The 14856-nt window shown below is 47.6% G+C and overlaps 1 protein-coding gene across 25 annotated transcripts in view; it reads left to right on the plus strand.

Annotated features, from left to right (window-relative positions):
* BANP (BTG3 associated nuclear protein) overlaps positions 1–14856 on the plus strand; it is a 124077-nt gene that overhangs the window by 42171 nt on the left and 67050 nt on the right. For 17 of the 25 annotated variants that reach the window (XM_054453300.2, XM_054453301.2, XM_054453307.2 and 14 more), the window contains 2 exons: positions 7589–7705; positions 9385–9560. In XM_054453300.2, coding sequence (XP_054309275.1) covers positions 7589–7705; positions 9385–9560 — 293 coding nt within the window. The remainder of the gene's footprint in view (positions 1–7588; positions 7706–9384; positions 9561–14856) is intronic. The other 8 variants (XM_063654184.1, XM_063654186.1, XM_054453315.2 and 5 more) reach the window with 1 other exon arrangement.

Genomic DNA, 14856 nt, shown 5'->3' on the forward strand with positions numbered 1-14856 from the left:
TCACTCATCCGTTTCCATCAGTGTGTGCTCATGGAGATGTATTTTACACTCTGGGTTAGAATCTAGTTCTGCTTCATTCTGGTGCTCACATCCTTCCAGCTTTGGCCATTGGCAGCTCGTCAGTTGGCTCCCGTGCCCCTTGACATTCCCTCCATTCCCTCTTCATTGTAGGTGTTTCATCATTAGTGTTTTTTTTTTCCTTTTTTTCTTTTGAGACAGAGTTTTGCTCTTGTTGCCCAGGCTGGAGTGCAGTGGGGCGATCTCTTACTGTAACCTCCGCCTCCTGGGTTCAAGCAGTTCTCCTGCCTCAACCTCCCAAGTAGCTGGGATTACAGGCTGTGCCACCACACCCGGCTAATTTTTTGTATTTATATTAGAGACGGGGTTTCACCATGTTGACCAGGCTGGTCTCGAACTCCTGACCTCAGGTGATCCGCCTGCCTTGGCCTCCCAAAGTGCTGGGATTACAGATGTGAGCCACCATGCCCGGCCTGAGCACTTTTTACCTGCACAGCACTACCAAATGCTTCTTCGGGCTCATTGTGAGTGCTTGTCCCAGCCTAGAATCAGCCGTTTCTCCGTGAATTGAAAAATGACATTAGAGACCACATTGCGGTGTTTGGAGGGCCCTGGTGTTAGAGATCAGGATGTGGTGCGCGGCGGTGCACAGCGTCCTCCGAGCATGCGAAGGGCCCTGGGCGGCTTTTCACCCAAACATGTTGCCTAGGAGCCCTGCATCCTGTGTCGTTGCAGAATGCTGACTTCTGTGGAGTCAGTCCTGACGCTGCTTCCCTCTCTCACTAGTAGTCATTTCTGTAGCTTCTAGGAAAGAGGAAGAAAACATACCCGTCCTTGACCTGCTCGCCCTCTGATTTGGGACTGTTGGGTGGAAGTCACAGATCTCTGTCGGAGCACAAGCATGGCTCCTTGGGGAGAGCAGGGTGAGGAGTTAGATCTGGAGCCTCTCAAAGCTGATTGGCAGAAGCTAGAAGATTCTTTCTTTCTTTAGCAATGAGGTTTTAAAATTTGTTACATTAGGTTAGTCCCATTTCTCTGGTGCAGTGGTTAATTGGAGAGTTGGTTTTATATTCTGTTTTGCTTATTTCATGAGATATTAGGAAGAAAATTTTAATGCCAATTTATTTTTACCCGTGGGTATTTTTTGTTAGATCGTGTTTTGATGACTTTTTAATCTTTAGCGTGGTACAGTGGCTTAGGCCTGTAATCCCAGCATCTCGGGAGGCTGAGGTGGGAGGATCATCTGAGACCAGGAATTTGAGACCAGTCTGGGCAGCATAGTGAGACCCCGTGTATAAAAATAAAATAAAATAAAAAGCCCCTCGAACCTGCAAGCAGTAGAAATATACTTTTAGTAAATGTTTGATGAGTCTGAGTGCTGATTGTATTCATTGGGTGACATAAGCCATGGCAGTAGAGGGTCCCCTGGACTTGTGATTAGTGCGGTGGGAGGGTGCATCTTGCTTATGTTCCGGGTGCAGTGTGGGCGATTCTGGTCCTCCCACAACTGCCCTGGGTGCCTCTGATGCCTGAGCCTTCTATCATGTGCTCACCCTATGGCCTTGGGGTCCTCAGTCTGGGAAGGGGAGAGACGTGAAAAGGTGCATCCTGTTTTTAAAACCTGTGTCCTGGAAATGACACACCTCTCGCCTGTTGGAGTCCATCGATGGAGTCTGGCCACAGGGCCGTGTGTGCACAGAAGGGGCTTGGGAAATGCAGTCTGGATGTGTGGGGGTTCCCGGGACAGCCCCTGACGGCCAGGGAAATAGGCTGTGGGCTGCCCTGGCCTGGGGGGTTTTGGGGGGCCTGCTTTTCCTCCTGCTGAAGCTCTGAGCAACTCCTCTTTTTGTAAGTACATTACATCAAACGAGTTTCTTCTTTTATTTGGCCCCGGTCCTTGTGTGTTATGTAGGAGCATAAATGTCCATGGGAGAAAATGTTCTTAGGGAACAGTTACTGGAGTTTAAAAGAAATCTGTCCATTTTTTCCTAATAAGTAGAAAGCAGAAAAAATTACTTAATTCTTTTTACATGGCTGTTGTTGAAATACTTTTCCTTGAGAGAATTCATAAAAATTAGAAAACTAGTATCAGCTTTTCTAACCTGCACTTGATGATAATTACTTTGAATTATAAAAGGGATGGCCACCCGTGGCGGCAGAGTGTCTCACGTGGTGAGGCTGCACTCTGGGTGGGAAGGAGACAAAAACTTGTTCTTGTTCAAATATACGTCAGATATCCTGATGGAGTTCCTCCTCTCCCTGCTGTAGAAAACAGTCAGATACCACGGCATGAATGGGAGTGGCCGGTGACTTGACTCCACAGGTAACGAGCTCTGGGTCAAGATCTTGGGCTCAGTGGGGCACTGAGGGGAAGCAGCGCGCCCGGCCTTGTTCATGCGGTGAGCTGGAGCGGGAGCCCCTGGAGGCTGGGGTTCCTGCAGTGCCCAGGGTGGGCTTCTCACTTGCTGAGCATTCAGTGCAGACGCGTTAGACGCACATTTAGCGGGTTTGGCCCTGGGGCATTTGAAAGTTGTTTAAACTCATCTTTGGAAGGTTGGTGCTTGCTTTCTCCTCAGATTGTCCTCTTGGCATCTCCATGTGAGTTGAGGGTTAGGCGGAGAATAGAGTCATGTCTGTTCTCTGTCCTGTGATCATTTGTGCCCAGGCAGAGGTGTGTGTCCAGCAGGCACCCATGGCGGTGTCTGGAGTCACCACTGTAGATCAGGTGGCTCTCTTGCCCCGTCATTTCCACATTCGACAGCTTTCGTGGAGCCCAGTCACCGCCTGAGACCGGGACCCACCCGGCGTCTCAGCTGCCTGTGCCACTTAGTTGGAGATGGCTTCTGACGCTAACCTCTGCTGCGAGGTTTCTCGGGTTCTGCTCACTGGCTGCATGGGTCGGAGTTCTGCTGCTCTGAAGTGCCGGCTGGGCTCTGGTTCTGAGTGTTGCTGGGCCCTCGTCCTGGGTGCCGGCTGGGCTCTGGTCCTCAGCGTTGCCCTCCCGTCCCTCCCTCCTCCCTGTGTCATTGTCTGCACTGAACCATTGCGTAGGTTTTCAAGTCTCTGCTTCAGAATAACTTAGTTTTCATTTCCTTTTGTAATAAAACATGGCAGACACAAATCTCTGAAAATAGTTTAAATCCTTCATTTCTCAAGATTTTTAATTTTATGTCTGATCTTGGTGGCTTGTTTTGCATGTACTTGGACAAAGCCTCTTGATGTCTGTTCACATGTGCTCCATTTTGTGTGGTCCACGAGCAACAGGGGCCGCCATGCCAGTTGCCCAGAGCACAGGGCAGGTGCTTAGGGCTCTGTGATGAGGTGGTTCCCTGAAGCAGAAGAGAAATGGAAGGCCACTTTATAAGCTCAGCGTAGAAAATGTTTGCCGTGACAGCTTTCAAAGTGGAAGATGTTTTGTTTTGTTTTGTAGAAATGGGGTCTCGCTATGTTGCCCAGTCTGGTCTTGAACTCCTGGGCTCAAGCCATCTGACTGCCTCAGCCTCCCAAAGTGTTGGGATTACAGGTGTGAGCCACCGCACCTGGCTGAAGAGGTTTTGTTTTAAATCCATCAAAGTAAAACAGTTAAAAAACTCAAACACTGAAAGGGTGAGTTGTAGCAGTAGTTGAAATAGGATCATTGCTGTTCCTGTCCAGCAAGTGACTAAAAGCATGAGAAATACTTAGTTTTGAACACAGGTTCTGTCACCAATAAATGGTGAGACCTGGGTCAGATCCTGATCTTTCTGAGCATCAGTGTCTTCGTGGTAAAGTGGGTGAAATAGCCAGGATGGCTGGGAGTGAGACCATGCACACGAAGCACTCAGTACTCCTTGAGCTCAGCAGAATCAGGACTGTTACTTCCTGGTGAGTCCCTGAGTGCCCACTCTCGGCTGGGTCTCATGGTGGCTGCTGGCTCCCACCAGTCAGCCCTCAGACTTTAAGTCACCTTTAGTTTAGCACCTCCTAGTGGAATTCAGAACTGACCTTGCACAGTGGATGAGAACATTCTAGGCTGTCTTTTGGCATCCAGCTTGGTGGATTCTGCTCTGAGTCGGGATTCTCAGTCTTTGCTTTCGGCATGCATAGCAGCAGCGTGTGAACCAGTGGATCGAGAGGCATTTCCCTCCAAAATGGGAAGCTCACTCTTGAATTCCTCCGTGTCCCAAACAGTCTTCAGCCATGTCCTGTGCGTTCTTCTAGGGACTTTGGGAGACATCATTGGACGAACAGAAGGACCCCTGTACAGGGGAAGGCCACACGGAAAACTAAAGTATAGTAAGGAGATGGCAAAATAGATGAAAAAGTGCTGAGGGCTGTAGGGGCAGTGAGTGGTTTTGATTAGGAATGTCAGCTGTCTGTCACAGGGGGACTTTGGCCTCAGACCTAATTTTGCCATTCACTGGCTGTGTGGCCTTGAACAGGTTAATAGCTTCTCTGCGTGGGCTGCTGTCTGTGCCGTGAAGATGCTGCAGGACCCGGCTCCTGAGGCTCGATGACCTGCTTCTCAGTTTCTTGCTGTCCTTCCAGACACATCTCCATGCACGCACATGTGTGGCTGTACTTACCTGTCCTTCCAGACACGTCTCCATGCACACACGTGCGCAGCTGTACTTACCTGTGTTTTTTGTTGCTTAGTATTGTTGTGGCACTTTTTCCACATCAGTCCTTAGATAGGGACTTCATTCTCCTTAATGTGATAAAGATGTTCCATAATTTTAAAAAAAGTATTCTTTTGTGCAATTTGAGGTTGATTTAAATTGTGTTAGTTGAAAGCGTGTCATATCTGGCATTGTTTAAACATTAAAATAATTTACTTTTACAGCATATTATAATATTGATCTTTAAAAACAAAACTGATTTATTTATTTTTTTAATTTTTCCATTATAATCTAAATATCATGATGCATTTTGAACATCTCACCAATGAGCTTTTGGCAGTTGAATGTTACGTCACTTTTCTGTTCTTTGAACTTTCGTTTCCATTTTACTTCCCTCACAGAATTTTATCCTGTTAGCCTGGCTGTCATGTGCCTTAGCAACAGAAATAGGGATGTAAATCGAAGCCGAAAAAATTTATGTTCCTAACCATAAGGCCCTAAGGGCTTAAAAAAAAAAAAAAAAAAAAACAACCTTCTGGATTGAGTTCCTACTACAATGGTTGAACAAAACAATGTGAATATGTCACTCACTTAGAACTAATTCTTGATAATAAAATACTGGGAATGTATTTTTGAAGAGCTGGGTAGGGCTTTTTGGTTAATTATTGAATCGATGGATGATTATGTTTGACTGCTTAGATGAGACAGGATTCCACGTTGGTCCTGCTGTTTTTGGTTTTTATAGCTCTGGGTGCTGGGAAACTTGGCTCACATCAGTAATATGTGGGAGAGGAAGGAGTCCTCGGCTTCTTTGAGTTGTGTGCCAGGGGTCTCAGTGGTCTGTCCTCAGAAACTGTTTTTGATGATCTCTGTCTATTTTGTTGAAAGCAAAGGATTGCAACCCAGCTGACTTACCAAGGGCTTTCTAGTTAGCTGGTGAGGTGCTAGTTTTGTCATGCCCGTGCTAGTGTTCAGGTGGCCCTGCGCTGGCTTCTGGGGTCTGCGCCCTAGGTGGATGGTGCGTCCAGTGTGCTCAGAGCAGAGGTTGTTTTTTAGGTGGGAAAAGGGCTCTGTGGAAGGGAACACGCACATTGAGATGCTCACTCAAGGAGAGTCATCTTTAGGAAACAGGACATTCTGGAAGGTGGGGATCTGGAGACTGTGTTGCTGAGAGCTGTCTGCTTCCATGAGCCCCCCCCAGAAAGCTGTGGGGCACCCGAGGGGCACATTATTCCAGTTGGGAGCTGGTTGTCTTAGAATATGATTTCCTTCACCTTAATAAGGATCTTCAAGGAAAAAAAGGTATATTTGGTCAAATGACATTGCCAAATGGTGGCCTGAATACATTTTACTCTATTAAAATTTCTTCTCAGACTGTCAATGTGCCAGTGGCCACTGTGAATAGTCATTAGGGGACTGTTGGCTACTCAGCAGCACCGTCCTTCTTCAGTTGCTCACTGGGAGAGAGAGAGAATGAATGTGTGTGTGGACATGCTGTGAGCCTAGGATCCCGGGGACACCAGCCTTCCCACATGCCGTGAGCCTAGGATCCCGGGGACACCAGCCTTCCCACATGCCGTGAGCCTAGGATCCCGGGGACACCAGCCTTCCCACATGCCGTGAGCCTAGGATCCCGGGGACACCAGCCTTCCCACATGCTGTGAGCCTAGGATCCTGGGGACACCAGTGTTCCATAGCCTCCACTTGGGGAACATACCAAGGTCGTGCAAGCCGGTAGCCTCTCCATTTCTACATCTCTGGGGAGCATAGGACTGTCACAGCCTGTAGGTGACCTGGGTTACTTTTCATACCTGACCTATAGGTCATTTGTCAGGTTTTGCTGTGTTAATGTTAGGTGTCACCAATAACAAGTAGAGGAATTTTAAAAATAATATTTTTGAATGAAATGCAGTTGATTATGCCTTTATTTTAGGAGAAAACATGGTGGTCCCGTGATTTACTTGGGCATGGCATGGTGCTGTGCTTGCACTCAATGTGGGGACAGTTACAGTGACACTAGGCTGGAATTTCCTGTGTGCAGATCACAGAAAGGCAGGCTTCCCAGGTTGGTTTTTGGAGAGTGAAATCCAAGAATGGTGTTTTATTGTCAGGTGATAATCACTTTGTATTTCTAGTGCTAGTTCTTTCTCTCCCCAGCCTTCCACAACAAAGTGTACCTTAGATATCCCTTGTGACCAGAAAGTGCTAAGGCTTAAAAACGCATGATTGAAAACTGTGGGTGAGTCTGTACTTTGAGATGAAGCTGTGTTAGCTGCCGCCTGTCTGAACACACTCGTGCTTCCTCCAGGGTGGCGCCAGGCTTGGTGGTTTCTGGGCCATGGTCTGTTCTTTTGTAGAATCTTTTCCTTCAAAGCAGAACCCTGAGCCCTTTGGTTGTAGCTCACACATGTTCCTGCAGGACCTGGAGGCAGCATGTGTGTCCTTCCATCCCAAGTCCAATGTGATGTTTGCCCCTTTCTTTCCAGGGCGCTACCGTTTTGGAATGATACCAACGCTTACATGGTTACGAACGTTAGATCTGTCCCATAGGAATGAGTTGGGATGGAGTGACTGAAAATGTCAAGCCGGTTTTCATGCAAGTGTGCCACCCTAGAAGCTTTATTAACTGGGTGTGATAACAGCTGGTGCAGTCGCAGTCTATTCTGTGTCTCAAGCTCAGCATCCTCAGCCCAGCTGTCCTGTGCCATCCAGTTGTGCAGACAGAACACCAACAATTAGGAAAAGTACATTCTGCTAAAAACCCCATCTCCAGTTTATTCTTCCTTAGCATTTGGGGCTCCTTCCCCCTCAGGATGGGTCCCTGGGAGCGGACTATGTTGAATGACTCTTAGGCCTCCCCCTCAGTGCGGGTCCCTGGGAGTGGACTGTGTTGAATGACTCTTATGTGCTCTTTACCATGAATGTTGTTGTTTTAAGGCCTTCTTTTTCTTTGTGATTCTTTTGTTCCCTAGCGTCGTCCCCCAGACTACAGTAATACTCAACAATGATCGGCAGAACGCCATTGTAGCCAAGATGGAAGACCCCTTGAGCAACAGGGCACCGGATTCCCTGGAAAATGTCATTAGCAAGTCAGTAGCACGGCACCAACCCCACCTTTCCCTGCCACTGTGAGGAGTCCCGTGAGAATAAGTCAATGTCCCCAAGCCAGGGCACAGTCCAGCACATGCTTCATCTCTGTGGTCACAGGGTTGAGCCTGGCAGGCACCACCCCAGCTCTGTGAGGTCGGGGCGGGAGGCTGGGCGATGCTGAGTGCTGAGTCCAGCCACACCAGGGGCAGCTGCCGCCGGGGACTTCTGTGTCTCGTGCTGGCCGGGGTTGTGGAGGGGCCTGGCTCTGTCTCCTCACAGCAGTCTGTGAAAGCGTTCATCCTCCCACCTAGCTCAGTGGTCCTCACGTCTGTCTGTGCAGAGCGTGTCAGGCAAACAGACGCCCTCCCCCACGGTTGCTAAGTGGTGCAGGCATGTTGAGTTTATGACTTTTTTCTTATACCTTTTTCTCTTGAGACATTTTGAATGGAACTTTGGTCAGAGGTGGGAGTGGACAGAAGACACCGTCCCCGCTCTGTGTGTGGGGAAGGCCGTGCAGTGGCCTCTGGCTGGCATCCAGGCCCTGCTGTCCCCAGGAGTGCCCCCTGGGGCTGCGTGAACCCCCGAGGATGCTGTTGCTTTTTCTTTCCCATCTGTGTCTTCACAAAGTTCTATTTGCTTTTTCTCTCAGTCTCCTTTGTGGCTTGCTCCTCCTCCAGCTTCGTCCCCTTTCTGTATTGTCTTAGCTCAGTTCTCCAGGGCCGCAGCTGTGGTCGCAAGGGTCTGATACGTGGGGTGAAGGGAGAGGAGTTGGTGATGGGCGGTGAGGAGGTGCCAGGGTCAGCTGTGCCTCAGGGGCTTTGCGCTGGGGTCAGCCAGGCAGATGGCCAGTGTTGAGATCGGGTTCAGCATGGACAGCGCTCCAGAGAATCCAGGCCAGAAAGTGCAGAGTGCAGCGCCCTCCTCTGGGTGCGGCCAGTGTTTTCAACACCCTTTTTTTTGACTTTGCAAATAGAGAAGTTGTGCTCCTTTCTCTTCTCCTGGTGCGTAGCAGTCCACGGTAGGGGATGTTGAAAGGGTCCTTAAAAAAGGGAAGTAGTAAGTCTCTAAATCATCCTCTTTTTGAGCACTTGTGGAGGTGGCCTCGCCCTGCTTTGCTAGCAGTGTTCTGTCCTTCCACATCAGCAGCCCTTGGGATGATGGCAGCTCCGATGGGATCTCAGTGGGTTTTTTAAGCCCCTTCAGTGTTTTTTGCCTGTGGGCGTACTTGGGAGTGCTGCTCGCATTGCAGAGGCGGAGCCATCTCCAGCGAGCCTGGCAGCATGGATCGAGTTGACCCAGGCCTCTGGGCAGTTTTCCTCATTTAGTCTTTCCTTTAACCTCGCCTGAAAAAAGACTCTTACCGGCATTTTTTGGGATGACTGCTGAACTCAGAAGGCAGCATGCTAGGCCTGAGTCCCAGTGAGTTACGATTTTACTTCTTTTGTGATACAAACATTTTCTTTAAATGGTTAAGTTTTATTTTACACAGTTTCTTTCAGCCCCAGGCCATTTTCTCCCATGGAGTTGCTATTAATCTTGGTAGAGAGAGCGGTATGGGAAGGCTGTGTGATCCACTGGTCCATGCAGAGTTAGATTTTGTGATAAGGAAAGCGCCGACCTTCGCGTGCTGCTTGCGGCTCTTACCACATTGGGCTGGTGTGTTTTTTTTCCCGTTTAGCGCTGTGCCTGGGCGTCGGCAGAACACCATTGTGGTGAAGGTGCCGGGCCAAGAAGATAGCCACCACGAAGATGGGGAGAGCGGCTCGGAGGCCAGCGACTCTGTGTCCAGCTGTGGACAGGCGGGCAGCCAGAGCATTGGGAGCAACGTCACCCTCATCACCCTGAACTCAGAAGGTGCGTCCCAGGCGTCTTTCCTCGGCCAGAGCACCAGTAGGATTTTTTGTTTGTTTTGCTTTTTAGAAATTTTGTTGTTTTTTAAAAAAGTGATACAGTGGCCAGGCACGGTCGCTCACGCCTGTAATCCCAGCACTTTGGGAGGCTGAGGTGGGCGGATCACCTGAAGTCGGGAGTTCGAGACCAGTCTGACCAACATGGAGAAACCCTGTCTCTACTGAAAATACAAAATTAGCCAGATGTGGTGGCAGGTGCCTGTAATCCCAGCTACTCGGGAGGCTGAGGCAGGAGAATCGCTTGAACCTGGGAGGTGGAGGTTTCGGTGAACCGAGATCATGCCTTTGCATCCAGCCTGGGCAATAGAGCGAAACTCCGTCTCAAAAAAAAAAAAAAAAAAAGTGATACAGTATAGGACAGGCGCAGTGGCTCACGCCTGTAATCCCAGCACTTTGGGAGGCTGAGGCGGGTGGATCATGAGGTCAGGAGTTCAAGACCAGCCTGGCCAAAATGGTGAAACCCCGTCTCTACTAAAACTACAAAAATTAGTTGGGCACGGTGACAGGTGCCTGTAATCCCAGCTACTTGGGAGGCTGAGGCGAGAGAATTGCTTGAACCTAGGTGGCAGAGGTTGCAGTGAGCTGAGATCGCACCACTATACTCCAGCCTGGGCGACAGAGACTCTGTCTCAAAAAAAAAAAAAAAAAAAATGGTGATACAGTATAAAAATGAAGAATAAAGGGAAAATAACTGTGATCCCACCATTCTGAGATCTCTAAACCTTTTGGGGTTTTTTGTGCACATTTCATGATTTTATAACTCACTTCTTTCCCCTACACAGTAGAAATCTTTCCACGTTAGTGCAGATGGACAGAGTCATTTTTAGCCAGTTTTGCTTATTTCATCGGGTCTGGATGCTTTCCAGGGATGGCCCCCTGTAACCTTTCATTATTGAAAGTAGCCTTGGCCTGCTGTGTTTTCACGTCTCTTGTATCAGTGTCTGGACATGGGCTCTCAGAGGCAGGTCGCTGGGCTAGAGGACGCGGCTTCCACGGGGTCCATGGCACAGGATGCACTGCCCATTTCCCCCGAGATCTGGAAGGATGTGAACGTGTTTGTCCTACTTGGACTCCTAGCGGGGGCTTCTCTCCTGCAGGGCTCTGAGGTGCCCTCCCGGCTGGCCCTTGGCCTGCCCAGTGTGCCTTTCAGAGCCCTCTTCCCCGAGAGCCTCTGTGAGCCCTTCATCCTGTCACCGTAAGTGACCAGATGACTGTCAGTTACTACAGCGTGGAGGAGAGAAAGAACCAGACAGACTTAGCTTTGTGCGTGGAGTTGTAAAGCATGTGTTTTCCTTATTTAGAAGAACTCAAAAGTTTTTCTGCCTCTGCGTCTGAGTTGTTGATTTTTCCTAGCAACTCGATGTTGCTTTGTCTACTGAACAAAGGTGTTCCTGTTAGGAAGACTCATTACCATATCTCAAACATTGAAAACAATGTTTTCCACAAAAATTGCTTTTACCTCTAATACAAATTGCTAGGATTCAGATGGCAGAATGGCGGGAAGAGAGGAAGAGAGGTTGAGTTGATCTTTTTTTTTTTTTCAAGTTGAGATCTAATTTATATACCATAAAATTGACTGTTTTAAAGCATATGTCTCAGTGGTTTTTAGTATATTCTCAAGGTTGTACAGTCATCACTTCGGACTAATTCTAGAATATTTTTTATTACCCCCAGAAGAAGCCCTGTGTCCATCAACAGTCACTTTCCATTCTCCCAGCCTCCAGCCCCGGCACCCAACTCATCTCCGTCCTTGTGGATGTGCCTGTTGTGGACCTTGACTCTAAATGGAATCCTGTAGCATCACCCACATTGTAGCTTTTGCCCCAGTGCTTTGCTCCTTTTCATGGCTGCGTGATATGCCGAGGTACGGATGGCCCACATTCTTTTGATCCATCATCAGTTGATGGGCATCTGGGTTGTTTGCACTTTTTGGCTGTTGTCAGGAATGCTGCTATGAAGGTTGAGGTGCAGGTTTTTGTGTATCTATGAATTGCAGGATCAGGGCAATAGAGTTTTTCACACATTAAATTTGAGGAAAGGTGGGATGCTCCTGATTTCATTTTCATGGAAATTGAAAATCACATTGCAGTAACGACAGACTAATTGTTGTAATTATTTTTCGATGTGGATTTTGTGTAAATCCCCACATAGATCTGGCCACCCCCTTCAGGCCTGATGTTTGTTTGATTTAAACTGTGTTAGCTAAGGCAAAACAATTGGTAATTCTGGGGAGTCCAGGGTCATAAAAATAAAAAAACTAAATGAACTTATGAGAAGATATCAAATTTGGAGCTTACTTAGTATTGATCTGTATCTATAAGGAAAAATACAAATTTTCTTTGTGTCTGAGTTTAGGTTCTTTTGATGTTTTGTGTAAGACATTTTTCTTTAGCTAGGCTTTGAGCAGAGTTTTATAGCCATGTTTGCCACTGATTGTTCTCATCAAACATAATTTTACTGTACAACACAGTTTGTTAGGATTAGGGTGAATTAAAGAACTTTTTCTCATCTTAAATTTGACTTTATTTTGAAGGAGGGGTCATCATCCAGAGCCATTCTGTTTTCTTATCTCATTACGAGGAAACATTTTTTGTAATAAATCTGTTTCACTGACTCTGTCCTTGGGAATGTATATCCCAGTGGGGTGGGTGTTATGAAAATATATGCTTGAGCTGCCTTATTTGGCATAGTGGCTTGGTGAAAATGAGGAAGTCACCTTTAAATGATTGCTGTGTATGTAAATGTTGGGAAAATAGACAATCCATTAATGTCTCTTACGTCAGATTTACTCTCAACCTGTAGTGGGGTCATCTCTTCAGCATTTCCATGGGGGGTGCGAATGTGCCGAGAATGGGGCCAGCATCTTCCTGCCTGTGGCCCTCTGTCCCAGAGCACCTGGGCGGGCGGTGAATCGGCGAGTTTCTACGAGGGAAAGCATTAGGAATATGGGAGGTGCTAAAGGGGGTGTGCTTGTCTTTCTGTTTAGTTGTTTTAGGCCCTGATAAGAGACAGGAGCCGCAGGAGACAGATTGTTCTTAGCTTCTCGTTTAAGTATTTAAGTGCCTTAAGTCTTAGAGAACCACAGATTTCAAAACGGTTATTTCTTAAGAATTCCAAGTGGCTTGTGTGAATTGACATGCTGTTTTGTATCAAATTTGGAATCAGTTTATTGTACTGCAAAGATGCCATATCATTTTATTCTAGTTTTTTTCACTTAGGTAATTCCGTTTGTCATTACACACACTCCACTGGAATAAGAAGGATGGTAACTGTCAGCTATTGAAAGCAGGGAACAGTACACTGTGTCTCGTTGGAATAAGAAGGACGGTAGCTCCTGACTGTTGAAAGCAGGGAACAGTAGACTGTGTCTCATTGGAATAAGAAGGACGGTAGTTCCTGACTGTTGAAAGCAGGGAGCAGTAGACTGTGTCTCGTTAGAATAAGAGGGACTGTAGCTCCTGACTGTTGAAAGCATGGAACAGTAGACTGTGTCTCATTAGAATAAGAAGGACAGTGATTCCCAGCTATTGAAAGCAGGGAGCAGTAGACTGTGTCTCATTGGAATAAGAAGGACGGTAGTTCCTGACTGTTGAAAGCAGGGAACAGTAGACTGTGTCTCATTGGAATAAGGATGGTAGCTCCTGACTGTTGAAAGCAGGGAACAGTAGACTATGTCTTCATTCTTGTGCTTGCCTTTTGTCAGTAGTTTTGGTCTTGGTGTGCTCATAGCTTTGTTTTGTGATTGAAAGTGTGTGGGTCCTCATCATTCAATGACTAAGCTGCCAGCTGAGTTAGAGAAACAAGTTGAGCTAAAATGGACCTAGCATGGGATCTGTTTGTCCATTAAGGGATTTAGTTCGCTTCTTAATGAAGAGTTTAAATTTCTGCTGTGTATGCATTTGATAATTCTTACAAAACGTGACTGATCCTACACACAAAATGTTAGGTACTTCATTTCAGTGGGGGAAGGATTGTCGTTGAATTCTAATTGAATTATTGCCAGGAATTGGTCCCATGGACTTCCCAGTCAGTAGAATGACTTACGTGGTAGCTCTTGGTGATGCCGGTGAAGGCTGGTGAGGCACAGCTGGGAGAGTTGGGCAGCTGTGAGAGCTGTCAGCTGTGGCCATCCTGCAGCTGCTACTGGCACGCCGTGCTGACCTTGTTGTCCCAGACCTCGTTGTCCACAGAACGTCAGCCATGCACGTGGAAATAAGAACATGTAGCCACACTGCTGTGTGGATTTACAGACCTCACAGTCCACACAATGTTAGCCGTGCACATGGAAATAAAAACATGTAGCCACGCTGTGCTGTGCAGATTCACAGACCTCGCAGTCCACGAACGTCAGCCATGCACGTGGAAAGGAGAACGTGTAGCCACGCTGTGCTGTGCAGATTCACAGACCTTGCAGTCCACGGAATGCTATTCGTGCACATGGAAAGAAGAACATTTAGCTACAAACGTTCCTCGAACATTTATTTATAGAATTCATCTTATGTAAGTGTTTTTAACGTAGGTGCTGTATGTGTGAGGTAACAGGGAAACACTTTTTCATGGCAGTCCTGAGGTGATCGCTGATAAGAGCAGGACTGCAGAGAGATGAGTGACCGCAGCAAAACCAGGGGAAGCGGGAGACAGCAGCGTGAGAACAGTCGCGGCTCTGAGTGCCACAGAGTGGCCGGAAGGGCATTCTGGGGAAGTGAGTGGGGGTGATGGCGTCTCAGTGGCTTGGGTTGAGTTTCTGGATGCACAGCCTGTGCCCCAGGATGGAGGTGTCGGGAGCAGTCTTGATCCATGGCAGTGTTGGTGCTGAGCAGTCAGGAGTTCACCCAGGCTCCTCCCCACCACCTCCCCCACCCTGAAAGACGCCCTTTCCATCCCTGCCCTGTGAGACCAGACACTTGGAGAGCAAACTTCTCAGGCGCTAGAGGCGCTCAGCTCTCCAGAGCTCGGCCACCGACTGGTGTTAGACTCAGGTTCTCTGCGTGACCCGGAGGTGCAGGATCCTTTTAACTCAGGGTTAAATTGTTTTTCACTTTAAGAAATGCTTAAGCATTACAGGCAAAATCTTTACAATAGAATTGTTGATGGAAAACAGCCCACTCAAAAAAACAAACAAAATAAAAGTAGCCCACACCAAAAAAGCATTTTGAAAGAAAATGGTAGTGTTCTGTTTCTAAACTGAGGTCTCTGTAATGTGTAGCTTGCGGAATGTCAGTGTTACAGGTGTCTAAAAT

This window comes from Pongo pygmaeus, chromosome 18 (genome assembly GCF_028885625.2).
Source record: "Pongo pygmaeus isolate AG05252 chromosome 18, NHGRI_mPonPyg2-v2.0_pri, whole genome shotgun sequence".
Lineage (NCBI taxonomy): Eukaryota > Metazoa > Chordata > Mammalia > Primates > Hominidae > Pongo > Pongo pygmaeus.